Source organism: Arvicanthis niloticus, chromosome 2 (genome assembly GCF_011762505.2).
Source record: "Arvicanthis niloticus isolate mArvNil1 chromosome 2, mArvNil1.pat.X, whole genome shotgun sequence".
NCBI classification, from domain to species: Eukaryota; Metazoa; Chordata; class Mammalia; order Rodentia; family Muridae; genus Arvicanthis; species Arvicanthis niloticus.
In genome coordinates, this window is record NC_047659.1 from 51,856,043 (window position 1) to 51,872,910 (window position 16,868).

General features: G+C 44.5%; 1 protein-coding gene across 1 annotated transcript in view; it reads right to left on the reverse strand.

Moving 5' to 3' along the window:
* Pde11a (phosphodiesterase 11A) overlaps positions 1 to 4,808 on the reverse strand; it is a 353,700-nt gene extending 348,892 nt beyond the window's left edge. The window contains exon 1 of the mRNA XM_034496108.2: positions 3,397 to 4,808. Within this exon, the coding sequence (XP_034351999.1) occupies positions 3,397 to 4,308 (912 nt within the window). The 5' untranslated portion in view covers positions 4,309 to 4,808. The remainder of the gene's footprint in view (positions 1 to 3,396) is intronic.
* Between the last annotated feature and the right edge of the window lie 12,060 nt (positions 4,809 to 16,868).

Sequence of the window (16,868 nt, forward strand, 5' to 3'; positions counted from 1 at the left end):
GGTCTGAAGAAATGACTGACTGCCCTTCCAGAAGTCCACAAAGCAGATCACGTCTGTTAAGTCCTGATCCAGGGTGTCTGACGCCCTCTTCTGGCCTCTATGAGTACTGCATACATGTGATGCACAGACATGCAGGCAAAACACCCATCCACATAATACACACACACACACACACACACACACACACACACATTTCTTTATATATATATTTAAATATATGCATTTGGAAGGTTCGGTTTTCAATCTGAAAAAATCTGTAAGAGCAGAGAAGGGAAAGAATGGGAAAATTCTAGAACAGGAAAATGAGGCAGCAGCAAGCCTGCTCTGGAGAAATTGCCTAAGGAGCAAAGCATCAAGCTTTTGTTAGGCTAGGGTATGATGGCATACCATCAATGACTCTTTTTTTTTTTTACATTTCAGATGATATCTCCTTCCCTCATTCCCCTCCCTAGAAACCCCCTCTCCTATCCCCCTCCTCCATATTGCTTTTATACCATTTTAATTACCTGCAAGTATTAAAGTCAGTTCTAGGTTAAAGAACTAGCAATACATTAGATGCAAATAGTCAAGGGACAGGCAAGGCAATAAGCAAAGTTCCATGAACACTCCCGTGACCACAATTTCTAAGGGCTTATCAGAATGACCAAAATATCTGAGCCTATTTCTCTCTCCTAGCCCAGAGTCAAGAAAGTAAGCTTCAGCCATCAGTGACTCTTAAGGGACTCTTGAGAATACAAGAATGAGGGCCTGGAGAGATGGCTCAGAGGTTAAGAGTACTGGCTGCTCTTCCAGGGGTCCTGAGTTCAATTCTCAGCAATCACATGGTGGCTCAAAAACCATCTTTAATGAGATCTGGTGCCCTCTTCTGGTGCACTGGCATACACGTAGGCAGAACACTGTAAATATAGTAAATAAATAACCCTTTTAAAAAATAGAAGAATAGTTGTTTATAAAGTCTTTAGGTTTAATGTTGATTCTAAAACAGTCCCTGAAGAGGGAGCTTGGCTCGGGGAAAGATTAGATTGGGGAAATGTGCTGAGTTCATACCTCATTCTCAGATAAGGGGACAACAATTGAACAGAGGTAAAGAGAAGAATACTGGCCAATCAGACACCACCAGCACCATCACCACAGATGGCTGCCATTTCTAAAATAATTGCCATGTGCCAAATACTGTCTTAGGAGCTTCTGCACAGCATCTCACCACATAGCCTTTGCCAGACAGATGTATCGTTCCCATTTTGTGAATGGGAAATGGAAACTGTGAGATGATGTAATTCTGTTTAGGCCCTACTAATAATGACAAAAATGCATTAAAACAGAAGGAAAACATAATTTCATCAGAGAGTATCATAAGTACAGTAAAAAAAACACAACAAACTATAAATACACAAGCACATAGCAGAAAGCTTATGGTAAATTAAACAACAACAACAATAATACTTTCTCAGCAAAACCAAGAGAAACTAAAGTGACAAGGATCTTAAGCTCTCTGGAGCACCTCACCTGCCATCCTCAAGTCTACAACAAACCTGTCTTATTTATAGCCACTGTTACGGCCCTGAGGGGAAAGGAAAAAGAAAACCTTCCTTCTTGCAAGTCAGCTTCCAAATACAAAAACAGCAACTTGCTTTACACTTGGTCTGCAGAATTAAAGGCCAAGCTCACAGGAAGCAACAGCCACAGAAAACCTGATTTGCTCTGCTTGCGACAACAGCCACAGCCACAATTCTCAGCAGCATGAAGACAGGCCCGGAGCTGAGAGCACCAGGAATTACAGTCTTGAACAAAGTGCCGTATCTGAACAATATCAAATGAAAGTTACGAGCACAGAGAGAACAGTTACAAAGAGAGCCATAGGAACAGGAAAAAAAAATCGATTGTGGATGAATAAGAAATGTAAGGGCAATAACAAAGACTACTGCCCAAGGTTTTACAAGGTTCATCCAACCCAGGAGGGACATCGGGAGATTGGGGACACAGCAGGGATGTAGAAAGAGTAGGAAAGAACTTGTGATCTTTACAGATATCTTATGAGCACTTCGACATATCAATTATTAAATGTTTTCATTTCTTCCCATGGCTTTCTAGGACTCCAGAGAAATGAGCATTTATTGAAAATCATAGTTAGGTTGCTCCTCCTCAACTTATCAAAGTCTTTAAGAAGAATATAGTGAATAGCATGGCTAATCAATAACAAAAGATTAACAAGATATTTTCCTAGGCACTGCTTACTATTAGAGGGACATGCTGACAGTCATCTCGCAGAACTATGAGATTTAGTTGAGGCTCAGCTCGGTGGGTCTGTGTAGAATTGTAACCTTTCAGATGGAACAGAGACTAAATGTCCTTCCCGCAACTTTTGCTATAGTTCAACAGTACCCAAACTCTAGAGAAGCACATGTCTCCCTGAGACAAAATATAGTCATGAAATGACCACGGGACCAAGAGTAAGTAAGAGCTTTCCATTCTCAGGGACCCTGAGGAAGTGACACCCAGCTCCACCACTCAGAAACTGAAGGAATGAGAATTAACTACCTTTCAGATCCAGCATCCAATATCAAGTCCAAATCACTGTAAAAAGGAAAAGACAGGAAAACCAGACAATAGCCTGCTGGGCTTGCGTTTCCACTTGAATCTAGCGTGTCCGCTGCGTCTATTGCCTTGACAATTGCTAAAAATACACCAATGGGAGCATTTTACAAACCAAACCTCTACTTAGTTCCCCCTATTGATAGCTGCCTGCTGTACCCAAGCTTGCAAATGACTTGTCCCTTTATTTGTCCAACCTCTCTAAACTCCACTGAAGCAGATATGAGGAAGACCCCAGTGAGTCAGAGGTCCAGTCTTCCCCTGTCTTCCTACCTTGGAACTCATGCAAGTTTAAGCTAGAGAAACAGTAGGCATCAAGTATGTAGTTAGGTGTGCTGGTCACCTTCCAACCTTGAACTGCAACATGAAAATCACCATTTCCCACCCTCACCCCCACCTGACCTCTCCATCTCCATCTCCATCTCCATCCCCCACACATGCCAGAGACACAAAATACCCATTTTCTTCTTAATAACACTGAGATGGGGGGGGGGGCTATCACACCTCTTTCTAGTAGTTCACAGATCCATTCTAAAGCCGTACAGACATCTTAAGGCTACTATCTTGACAGAGATACATGTGGTATTATCAACTGATATATGAATTTCCCATAAGCCATTGTGCTAGAAAAGCACCATTCCATCAAAGACGATATGATATAACAGTAACAAAACTCAAGAGAGACCATAAATAACAATATCTGCAAAGGGTCCAAATGAAAGTGGTCCTGGTTGTCAAAGTTATGAGGGAAGGCATGGCTACCAAGCCAGTGGGCTGGGGAGCCGAGGACAAGCAGAGTCCTACCTGGTAGGCATCGGGGATGTTGACAGTTTCTCCGTGTTCCCCGACATAGCCAATGATGCCTTTGCCCCAGGGGACCTGCACCTCATTTGAGTTCTCTGTGCTGCTGCAGGGGAGCAGTGGGGTTCCTGCGTGCACATCAAAAAACTTGGAGACCAAAGTCTTCTTGCCAGCAGCTGCCCCTTCCACTAAGAAGAGAGAACAGCGGTCAGCGTCCACCATGAGACAGACAAAGATGAGGATCTTGTAGCTTAAGCTGGTGAGGTCAAGGTCATTGGAGATGTCCTTGACCAGTTCCAGGAAAAACTGGCGTTCATTATGCTTTTTGAGGTGGCATTTGTAGTCGATGGCCGTAGGGGGATACTGAGGCAGATTCACTCTCGATTCCAGCAGGGCACTGAGAATGTGGGCTGTGGTAGGGGGCAGAGAGCTGGCCTTTCTGAGCAGGGCTCTCCGCCGGACACTGCTCAGAGGCTCCTGGGCCCGGGAGGTCACCTGTTCGTCGTAGGTCCTGTTCACATGGATGGCTTTGGAGCGAGCAAAGCTCTTCCTCAGTTCTTTCTGCGAAGCTCTCCGCTGCAGGCTGCCATCACCCCGGCTGCCACTGGCCCAACTGGGACTCACGGGAACCCCAGCACTTTCCCCATTACCGGGCGTAGGATGGCTGTGGGCAGAGCCCTGGGGTCCAGCACCAGCACCTATGCCAGTGCTGCCTCGGCCATTGCTCTGAGCCAAGCTGCTAGCGCCAGCCAGGGCAGGCCTGAGGCCTGAAGCCCCCTGTCCCGAACTGTGCCTTTGTAGCCACTTGTCCACCAGCTCCTGCTTTCCTTTTCGCATCAAGTAATCTTCAAACAACTCTGGGTGTCTATCCAGGAAAGTTTCCACCTCCCCGAAGTCCAGGCGGGAGGCTGCCATGGTCCAGGGCACCCCTTGCTTCGCCTCTCTACTCTGGGACCACACGTTAACCTGTCCCGAGGCCTCTAGTTGTTGATGCACATGTTTGCCCACACCAGTGTCCCCAGCTCGGCACTACCTCCCTGCCAGCCAGCCAGCGGGAGGTTGAAAGGATCCCAGCTGGGCGATACCTGCTCCTACCGTGGCTCAGAGCGGCGGCTGCCACCCACCCTACCCCTGTTCCTCCTGCTCCACACAGGTGCCTGCCGCGGCCACCGCTGCTTCCCCGGGCAGCTCGCGCCACCTCTGCTCCGGCTCCCGCAAACGCCGCTCCGCCGCCGCTGGAGCCGGCTCAGTGGACCACTATGAGCCCGAGGTAGGCAGGACACGCCCCGGAGTGAAGCTCTGAGCCTGCTGGGGATGGGAGGGGAGGAGCAGACGGGGCGCACAACAGCCCAAGTCCACCGCCCAGGGTGCCAGGCGGTTCCTGGAAGAGTCTCTGCGCAGTGCCGAGTGGGGAACACACCTAGGTGCCCCTTCCCCCGCCCTTCCAGTCTCACCTCCCTAGCCCGCCCCGCTCCGCACCCCCTCCCACCTCAATTTTTCAGCTTTCCAGAAGGCCCTGGGGAGCCCAGTGGGAGTCCAAGTACTGAGAAATACTGATGATTTGTGAGGATCAGAACCCAAAGTGCGCTCCGAAGAAATGAGGATCCCCAGAGTCAGCCCGGGTTTTCTTTTTCTGGGATGAGACTGTACTTTTAGTTTACTCGCTTTCTCGGACTGCCCAGTACTCTGTGGGCGTGCAATACATACTAATCAAACTAGTTCCCCTGAAGTTCCCTGTGTAAGACATTTTCAAATCTAAGGAAGCTCAGGGATATTCACCACCGCCGCCCTTCTCTCAGTGATGAAGGGGAGCTGCACATTGAAGAAAGAGGTAAAAGTCAGTTACTCTTATTTAGGGAGAACCCTTGGAGCAGGGGCTCATGGCAAGTGGACCTATGGACCACGGGTCTCCTTTTCCGTTGAGCGCTAGGGTCTATCGTTTCTCTTCCTTTCACGGATAGATTCCTCGCCTTCTCTTTCTTCTCTCTCGAAAGTCACAGCGTCTTTGAGGCTCGTGCACAAAGATATCTGCACAGTGACAGACTCCTCACGGCCCTGCCCTGGGCTTCCTTCGGGTCTGGCTAGTCTTGCTACAACTACTGGTTAAGTTAGGCAAAGCGGAGCAGGGTGATGGTCCTTTCTTGGAGAATCCTCTGCTCCTGCTGGAACAGGGCAGATGCAGAACCAGGACAAGAGGGAGGCTCTTTCCGGAATGTCAGAGGTGAGAGCGACAAAAGGGAGCAGCCAAGGAGGCCAGCATGGATTCTCAGAGGCTCCGTGTGGCAGCCCTAGGCTGAAGTGGACATCAGAGCTAAGTAGGCAAGGTATATCAAGCTTTAAATGAACATAATAATAAAATTCTCTCAACAGGCCTATGACAAAGAGGTTTATTATCCCACTTTAAAGATAGAAAATGCTGGACAAAGGAGTAACTTAACTCAGGGCTCTCGCAGTCAGCGGGCACGTGGGTGTGTTAGTTTGTTTCTCCAGAGAGGCGTCTTCTGGTCCATATCACTGTACTGTCTCTCTTGTGTCAGGAGAGTCACGTGCGCCAGACTTTAGACCAGAAACAAGAAAGTGGATGGCGAGGTAGATGTCCTTTAAGTATTCTGACAACATCAGGAGTAGAGAACGCTTGTTCAAGAGTTCCAAGCAAGCCCATGAGATGGCTCATCTGGTACAGGCACTTGCCACCAAGCCTGGCATCCAGAGTGCCGTCCAGGGATTCACATGGTGGAAAAAAAACTGACCCTGACCTCAAATTTGTCCTCTGATTTCGGTGCTACCCCTCACCAAGATACAATAAATAAACGAATAAATGAATATTATTCAAAGAGTTTAATTCCAAATGCCCCTGCTTTTAATCCGCGCAGCCTTGGGACGAGAATGCCAATGTGAATATAAGGAAAGCCTGGTGCTTTTCTTCTGTTATTCACAACACTGCTGCACTGGGATCAGCAGGATGGGGGACATGGCTGTTGTTTTGTAGAAGTTTTATCCATGTGTGATTCACATGGCTTTCAATGCACTCCTCTGAAGTTCTGATCCAGGCCTGATGAAATAACTCAATTGGCAGGGAGCTTGTCTAGCATACACATAAAGCTCAACACTACATAAAGCAGCTATGTAACTCCAGCACTTGGAAGTTGGAAGCATCCGGAAGCAAAAGTTCAAAACCAGACATGGATGCTTTGTCTAAGTGCTGCTGCTGCTGCTGCTGATGATGATGAAGAAGGTGATGATGATGAAGGTGATGAAGAAGAAGGTGATGATGATGAAGGTGATGATGATGAAGGTGGTGGTGATGATGATTATATTAGGGGGCTGGAGAGAAGGCTTAGCCGTCAAAAGCATTTCTGCTCTTGCAGAGAACCTGGTTCCCAGCACCCACATGGAAGCTCATAACCATCCTTAACTCTAGTTTCTGGGGATCTAAGAATGTCCTCTTCTAGCTCCAGGCACACACATGGTGCACATACATACATGCAGGCAAAAACACTTGTACACATAATAACATAAATAAGTCTTTGAAAAATAAATAAATGAATAATTACATTAGTGAAGTCCAACATACTCAAGTTGGTGCTTATGGGATGCCTACAGTCATCTGCCTACAGTCACAGGTCACAGCTCTGCTCACTTCAGTGACCTATGGAGCCATGGCTAATGGTTTGCTAGAAGCAGCCAGTAGGCGCTGACGAGAGCCTATTTTGGCCTCTGTTTCCAATGAATGTCCAGTTCCGCCACGCAGCCTAGGTCAGCCATGATGGAAATGTGTGTACGATGGAAGTCTACAAATGAATGTTCCAAGGCTGGATTCATGAGTGTGAATGAATGGGTCTGTCTCTGTGTTTCTCTGTCTCTCTCTGTCTCTCTCGGTCTCTGTCTCTTTGTGTGTGTGTGTGTGTGTGTGTGTGTGTGCATGTGCACATGCTTGTGTGTGTGTGTGCAATGTGAGGGTGTGGGTGTCCTGGTACATGTGAAGGTCAGAGGACAGCCTTTAAGTGAGGGGCAATCTTGTCTCCCATCTGTTTGGAGATGAAACAGGCTGGTTTTGATACCACGTAAGCCAAGCTAGCTGGGCCCCAAGCTTCTGGACAGTCTCGGCATTCACCTCCCATTCACTATAGACCATGAGGATGATAGACGCTTCTGCTACTGCACCCAGCTTGTACATGGCATCTGGGGGTCCAGACTCAGGTCACCAGGCTTGGGTGACAAGTGCTCTTACCCACAGAGCCTTCTTCCCACCTCCAGAACTTTTTTTTTTCTTTCAGATTACCAATTGTTAAATAGTTATCAGTACTGAATGAAAACAATTAATAGATAAACAAAGTGTGCTATAGTCATAAAAATGTAACACTATTCTGCCACAAAGGAATGAAGTACTGATAGACAGACAACATAAAAACATCATGCAAAGTGAAAAAAAGCCACTCACAAAGGGTCACGTTGTGTGATGTCATTTATATCAAAAGACTAGGAAACTCCAATAGAAACAGAAAAAAATGGATTGATTTCTGAATGAAAAAGGAAGAAAAATGCCTAAAACTAAGTGTAAGATTTTTTTGAGGAGTGGGTTAATAAAAATGTTCCAACATTGATTGTGCTCAGTCCCCTGTACTGTTTATTGTCCATTCCTTATTACCATCTTGTGGTACTGAGATTGACCCTCAGACCTGGCACTTATCAGGTAAGACCCCTGAGCTATTCCTTTGCTATCATTTACTTCTTTTCAGATAGGGTCACACTCATTTTCCCAGGCTAACCTTGAGCTTACTTTATCCCAGGCAAGCCTAAAAATTAATATCCTCTTACTTCAGCCTCCCAGGCATCTGAAATTACAGCCCTGCACTGCCACTCTCCAAAGCTAGGCAGTATGGTACACTTTAAACGAGTAAATTATACATTGATAAAATTTTTACAAACCAAAAACCCATTTACTAGCATAGTCCTGTCAATACAACAGTAGCACCGCAGGTGATGGCAAGAAAAGCCACAAGCATCCTCAGAGATGGGAACACAGCCCAACCCAAGCCAGCCAGGTGTTCAAGGCAGAGGCTTAATAAACGGCCTTCGTGACATGATCGTTAGCATGTGGTTTTACAACGGGCCAGTCTCTGAAGACAAAAGACGGAGATAAAAACTCTGATTTTGTTATACATGCACGTATTTTCCCATCGTGGTAAGATACATGTGCCATGATGACCTGAAATATTTTTAGGTCCAACTCAGTGGCAATAATTATATTCCCGTCGTTCGTTGTACAACCACCACTACTGCCGAGTACTCTTCTGATCTTGTAAACTCAATCTAAAACCCCTGACTTCGATTTTGGATCTCATTTTGCAAAACAAGAGGCAGGGTGCCGAGAATACTGGGAGGAGCAATAGAAGAGAGATCTGGGGGATGGATGCATTTGGCATTTCTGGTTTGGTCTTGAATTGGCTGTATCTGTGTATCCCTGCCTGGCACATGGAGTCAAGGTATCACTGAAGTGTTAGCTGTTGAGGTAGAAAGCTGGAAGGCTTCGGAACGCTGTGGCAGAAGGCTGCATAATTGGCTGTGAGTTGTTGTGACTCAATCACCATTCCTTCTTCATTTCACAACATCAGTGTCCCAACAGGAGACAGAACCCACACAGTCAGAGTGATTCTAAGAGGACAAAAATACAAAGGCTAACTTTAAAAGTAGAGTATAGATAGACTCCAGGATAGTAAAACAACCCAGGACACAGCAACAGAGAAGTCACCCTGATCATAGACAGAAAGAAAGGTTACAGGGACCCAATAGAGACACTTGCAAAGGGATGGCTGCCTTGAAGTGCTTAGAGGCAGCTGTCATGGAACACTGAGAACTCAACCCTATCTAGAGGGAGGATATTAGGAAAAAAATATCTTGTTCTCATTTTCATCTCTCCTTCCTGTCAGTGATCAGACCTCATTAGAAGCTGAAAGGCACTGGAGCCTGTTGAATGGAACCCTACAGGTCATCGTCCCTAGGCAGAAACAGACAAAACAGGAGCTAGGTCAGGTCTGGAGCAGAAAAGGGAAAGTGCTCAACCCTACTTGGAACCTCAAAGAAGTTCCATTAAGAAATAAAACACAACTGCATCTCCCCTTAGGAAATAACTCAAATGATCTTCTGTGTAATTCTGCCCTCTTCTGCTCATCTGCTAATTCCATCAACACTGTTATAACACACTCGACATCAGCAGTTGCAGGCTACAGACCTCCTCATGTACATAAACAGTCCTATAGAAGACGTATGATATCAAGAGAATAGATAATGATATTATAAGACTTTGCATAGCCAGCAGAATTTCCTAGGGACTACCATACCTGAAAATGTATGCTATTTCAGACATCCCATAATTTGGTATCAATTTCTTGAATCTCTAACTGCTGTCTCCCAAGCTCGCCTGTAACTGTTTTGTCCTCTCATGCAGACATCACTGGCTTTTATTGGGTGACTTCTGGGAGCATCAAACATGGAAGGGGACTGAAACATATCAAACTACCTTAGACCTTATTTGCCTAAAATGATTATTTTTCCACATCTTACAGGTGTGTTGATTAACCCTTACTTCTTCTGTTCCTCTTAGCATTAACTGGGATCACTCAGGTGGTTGCATTCAGATAGAAGCCAGGCTTTGCTGATAGACACCCTGAACATATCTGGGGGTCTACCATTCAGAGCTGTCTGGGGCTGTTCTTCTTTGAGAGATATATTTCCATAACGTGTCCACCAGTCTTCTGTATGTGACTTCTCTCTTGGTAGAAGACCTTCAATGCTGGTACAATGTGGTATCTGTACTTCAAAAGGGAGCTGCATAATATAAAGATATAGCTCAGAACAGTTAGCTGAGACAGAGGCAATAGTGTGTGTATACACACTCACTTTTGTGAGAGCCACTCATCCAACAGTTGATCACACAAGCTCTCTACTTCATCCCAGGCCCCTGTTTCCAACTGTTACAAGACATTTGCTCCTAAACATCATAGATAACTTAATGTCTCAGGGTCACCCTGGTTCTACCTTAATCCCTTGATTCTATACAGTTTAGCTCAGAACCTTCTGTAAGTCAAGTCTCCATCACCTGTCCATTCTCTATCAACTGGTGGTGTCTTCCACATGACTGAGGTAGTCAGGTCACAGCCTTGCTCATTAAGTCTTTTATGTATTAAGTTTAGTCCTTACCAAAAGACATATAATGGGGTGATTAGCAGACCCCTAAAAATATACAAATGCAGAACCTGTGTGTGTGAGATCTTGAAGCGGTGACTAGTTAATCTGCTCTATGATCCTGGCGGGTTGTGCATGTGTTGCACACACACCCCCAAGAGCTCTCTGGATTCTTGAAGAAAAGACACACACATACACACACACACACACACACACACACACACACACCAACTAATTTTTATATGCCTTGACTAGCTCAATGGCTGCACGCTTCTAAACCTCCCTGTGGCTAGCACACACGCTCCTCAGGTACTCCTGGTTTAATATAACACCTTCTAAATCTATATTTTATTTTTGCTGCCCTGTTACCTTCTGGTCAGCCTCCCATAGGGCTGCATTTTCTTTCCACCTACACTGTTGGATGCTTTCTCTCCTGCATCTCTTAAATCTGATCTCTGATCTCTGATTCCTCCGAGTCATGAAGATTCTCCCTCCTCTCCCTCTCTACCTTGGTCCCTTGCCTTCGAAATCTAAAGGTCTCCCCCTCCGTCTCCCTGCCCAGCCATTGGCTGTATGTCAATTCTTTATTACCAATAGAAGCGAGCTGCAGGCAGGGACCCTCAGCATCTGGAAGCTTTGGGGAGCTGAAATAAGAAAAAGCATTAGAACCAATTCCCAACATGATCTTATTTGGAAAGAAGGCCTTAGCAGATGTGATAAAGTTAAGGCTCTCAGGATAAATTCATCCTGGACTGAGAATAAGCCCTGAATACAATGGCATAGCATTTTCCCCCTAAAGCGAGAAGACACAGAGATGCAACGGAGCAGAAGGTGATCCAAAGACAAGACCAGAAACTGGAGTCTTGTGTCTGTACATCCGAGAATGCCAAGAACTTGAAGCAGGCACCTCAAGCTAGCAAAGAATCAGGAAATGGACTTTCTCTTAGAAACTCCACATAAAACATGAGCCTTCTTAATACCTTGGAGTTCTATTCTACAAAACTCATAGGGAAAGATTCCTTCATCCCAAGTCACCAAATGTGTGATGTTGTTACAAAAGCACCAGACCCCTCTGCATTTGCCTTCATTTCATCTCTCTTCCCATCATCCTCCATGATCCAAGTTGGCAGCCCTTCCAGCTTACAGCCATTGAGCATCCTTTTAGTGTCCTCCCATGTCTACCTCTCCTCTTTTCCATCCATACCTATTTGAAATGTCACATGCTCTGTGACTGTCCTTCCCTGTATCCGTCCATTCCTGTGTTGAGCCAGGATTCTATCAAATTTCCTGCTATCCAATGAGCTTCCGCCTCAGCTGCCAAGGATATTTGACAGTGACATTGGTGAGAGCTTCAAGCATGTTTGTTTGTACAAGTCATTTCACTAAACTGCTCCATACACACTTCGGTCACAAGACATGGCTAAATCAAATAACTGGCTAGGAAGCGTCTTCAAAGTTGGATAGTGTTCAGAGGACCAGAAGGTGCTATGTAGGCTGCTGGAGGGGACAGAGGTGACAATCAACAATCTTACCCAGCTGTGAACCTTATGAGCTGTTATGGAGTTTGAGACTCCCTAGAAAAGACCACAGATTCATCTGCACTACAATTAGTTAAATTTATTGAAGCTACTAGCAGGACAGCAATCAACGAACAAAATTAGAGACTCCTCCTTGAAAGGGGTTGAGGGAAGGAGTTTAAAAGGCAAAAGTTACAAAAAGACCTTGAGCATGCACAGCAAGTCAAGAGCTGTTCTGTTCTGTCAAGATTAGGTAGTCAAAGTGACCTCAAAATAGTCCTTGAATGTCTGCATAAGCAGGTTATAGAAGACAAAAAAAAGCAGTTAGTCATGATCATAATGAAGCAGATGGTCATGGCTGTATATTTCTGGGTCAGGGGTCTCTGAATCGGGTTGCTGGAAACTTATCTTCCGGGACTACAGTTGAGACAAACAGCTAGTGGATACCAAGACGGATGCCTAGCATAAAATGGAGTTTCTTTAACCACCACAGAGCAACAACAACAACCTTCATGTCAAGATACGCCAAGGTACAGGACTGGCATGAAGATTAGAGGGGTAACACACTACTTTATGGTTGGATTTAAGGCCCACTCCACAGGAGGAAAAACCACATGCCTGGTGAGGTAAATTGGGTGAAGAATTCTGGTTGATATGTTCGTAGACCCTAGGAGTGAACCTACCATTATTATTTTGCTATGTAGACATAATATCAGACTGCGCTCTAAATTACCTCTATACTCACAGATTAATGTGACTCTCTGATCACATCAGTACAGTAGAAGGTTGTTAAGGTACTCATAGCTGGTCAAAATGCAGAGAGTAAGTGTCTGTAAATGCTTAGCCACAAATGGGACATCTATATCACACACACACACACACACACACACACACACACACACACCACAGCTCAAGGACAACTCGGAAAGGGGCAAAACAATTTTAAGATTTAGAAGCTCAGGAGGACTGGTGGCAAGCCGTGTCTCCTGGACATGACAGGACAGTTGCACTCATGATCTCATAGCAGCTGTGTTTGCCAGCACAAGACCTGCACATGATGAAGCCAGTCAATGTTACAGCATGGAGCATGGAGTGGGAGGCTATTGTGGGCTCCCACCCTTAGCTGAAGAGCGATGGACAGTTTATGGCTTCTGTTGGAGGGAGAGTCCATTTGCATTGCAGGTGTGGTACCCAGTAGGTTGACCACACTCCATGGATGGCTCAACACCCATGAGCACTTAGTGGATTTTTTTTTTTTTTAAGTTTAAGAAGGTGTGACATTTTTCTAAGCTTTAAAGTGCAAACTCATTTAAACTGGGGAAGAAAAATTCCAAGAAGCCAGGTTATTTGAAATGCAGATCATGCTAGGTTTTGGAGCCATTTCAGCCCAACCTAAGAACTGGGTTTCTCCCTTTATGTGCATCTTGCCTTTTATTCCCAGTAGTTTTCATAAAGTGTCTAGTTTGCTTCTGTTCCTTGCAGGCATATCTCCCTATCTGTTGTTGTCAATGCTTTTGAATTCTGACAACAGATTAGTATTTCCTGGAGCCTCGGAGCCCTTTAGAACAGAGACCTAGCACTAAAGTAAATAAAATTAAATAAAATTAAATTAAATTAAAAACATCGTTTTTTTAAGAAGATGTTATTTATTCAGTTAAGATAGCTTTCTCTCCTAAATCTGAATTTTAGCTCTTATGGCAATTATCTTGACTGAGGCTCTCAGATATAACAATAGATCAGAATCTTCCAGTCCTAGCTTCAAAGAATCCGTTCCCTAATTATTTCACACTGCGAGTAAAATGTCAGGACAATTTCATCATTAGCCTAAAACCCAAGCCATTGGATTTTACAATGGCTTGATTTTTCCTTTGCACAGATTTGGAGATGTCACAGAACAGACACGGGGATAGCAAAGCCAGCAAGCAGCATCACCAGCTAGGGTCTAAGCTAGCCTGACACACCAGCACTTTCTATGAGCAAGCATAGAAAGCAGAAATAAGAACAAAGCAGAGGTCTCCTAGGATGTGATTAGTCAGAGGAGCAGCTACATCAAAAAGCAACGAGACAAGTTCACCAGAGGGACTTTGAGAAGTGACCATGAGCAAAGGGAAGGCAAGTATGCTTTGTGCTGTGTCATTTGCCTACATTATTCAGTACCTTCTTCCTTCCAGTTCATGACATGTGGCTAGCAGGACTTGCTGTCCTTCCTGTGGGGAGAGAAGACCTCTACTATCCCTCAGGTCTCACATCCATCACTTCATGTAATGAGTCTTGGTCAGTGGAATGTCAGCACAAACATTGAGCATCATGTCTTTATTTAAGACATGCTGGGAGCCTCTTCCATGATCCCTGATCTTCTCCTCTCACATAAGAATAGGAATGCCCAATACTTCAATCAGGGTTCCAGAATGGGAAGGCACCTGAAGTAGAAGCACAGCTGGCCACAGCCTATGTGCCACGGGAATAGGGAGAGAACCACTGTTGTTCCAAGTCCTTGAAACAACTGAAATACTGTCACTACAGCAAAACTGCCTACAAAGAAGTTGGTATCTACACGTGGCACGTAGCTGTAACTAAAATACTTGACCTTAATCTTCAGCTCTGGAGGTTAGTGGGGAAAGTGATAAGAGGAGCTAGAAAAACAATAACTCATACAGAAGTAAAATATTTGGGGAAAGCAACACAACATCTTAATTGGCTAATTACTAAATCCAACAAGCTTACAACTTCCAGGCAAGAATACCTAAAAACAATGTTTGTTGAGGGTGTCTTTGGGGACCAGATGCCACAATGTATAACAGATACTTACTGAATAAATTAACTGATGAATGTCTTCCATTGTAGCAGAACACATTCTTACCATGGCAGACAAGGACACACATGTTTTTTCCACCTTTGCCTTAATTATCAAACTGCTTTTATATGGTCAGCATTTTCATACAATGTCAAAATCCTACCCCCAAGCCCCAAAAAGGATAATTAACCTAAGACTCTTAGCAGAATTAATACAATAAAAACTTGATTCTATGCAATTGCTATAGGACAGACATTAAATATGGGTGATGGTAAAGGATGTGAATCTTGGTTTTAAATGCTTGAACATTTCCAACCTAAAAGGTAGAAAAGTCACACATTGGAGGCCAGGACCCAAGGTCTAATGCCACATTTGGAGATGACAACCAACTAGGTCTATGATTATGAAAGTACCTCTGGCCCTCCGTTTTCTTAATTTCCCAATGTCTTCTGGTCTCTGCCTCTGTGCCTTTACATTTTGTATGGTTTTGAGGATTTCTAGAGATTTTTCATATCCCCTCCTTTCTTTTTTTTCTTTCATTTTCTATTCTCATCCTTTTTTCTCCTTTTTGTTTTGTTTAGTTTTGTTTTATTTGTTTGCTTTTGGTTGTTTTTTCTTTTTTTTTTTTTTTTTTTTTTCTTGAGACAGCCCTCACTGTGTAGCTCAAGCTGGCCCGGAACTCCGTATCTTTCTGCCTCAGTCTATCGAGTTACAGGTGTATACCACCACATCCTGGAATTTCGCCTTTGATAGGGAGAGAGGAAAGAGGTGGGAGAGTAGGAGGATGGCCCCACATGCCTCCTTAGAGCAGTCTTGTTCCAGATACTGAAGTTTCCTTAGTGGAAAAATGCATTTAAATAAATGGCTCTGGAAATAAAACATACTAGAAAGTGAGAGATCTGACCCAGCACATACACTTGTTTTACATACGAGAAAACCCTGCCTTCTCTGCCTACTGCGTCTGTCGCCAGCTCTCTCGAGCCTCACTAACCTCCCACCTCCACAGTAGCACCCTCCACTTATGAGACCCCACTGAGTGCACAGCAAGGAACTCAGGCAGAATCGCTGCATGGCTCTGCAGTTTCCATGCACATGTGGGCGATAAGGATCACCATGTGGGAAACCCAGAGAATTGTTACCTATGTTAGGTGATGAAGAGGGAGAATTAAGCAAACTTTCCCAATAATGTGGGAGTATACATGGAGTGTTGTAAACAGTGTGTTGAACACAGTGTGTGTGATGTACTATATGCAGTGATCCTGCAGTACACAGGGGTTCAATTCAACAATTCCTCTTCTTGAAGAACAAATGTTATGTTGCTTCCCACATGAACTCAATCAAGTTTTACATCTGGGAAGTACTTCACCCAGTGTAATAAATGTGAGGAAAGATCTAACAATGCCCTGCTATTTTATTTCCTAAAGACTTCTTTCTGTCTCTGACACACAAGACTGTCAAGTGGAAAGATTCCACATTCTGACTTGGTGTAAACAGACTCATTATTCTAAGCTCTGTTAAGACTGGATATTAAACTGGATGGCACTAAAGGTAGATCTTATTCAATCATCTGATTTCTCAGTTCTTCTCCATGTTTTCCTGATGATCTGACATCAATGCAACTTTTCCCAATCACTAGTCTCCTGCTCTTGGAAGTGAGACTACTTACTTTTTTCAAATTTCACCATCATGACATGTTTCTAGCTACCATAAGTGTTCTTCTCCTGAATGTTTACATTTAGGAGACATTAGCATAACTTGACAATTTTAGATACTGGTAAATTTATTTTCTTTTCTTGCACTATACAGGCACTTAATTCAGGTTGAAGGCCATTCTGTGTATAACTAGGAGATTCCTCTTGCTCCTGAATTGTACAGCTATTGTGCCTGTATCCATGGTGCCATTGTCTAGGGAGCAGAATCACACTAGTGCTACGAGCAAGAGAGTCATTGCAGAGATGAAACCACACAAAATTTAGGTA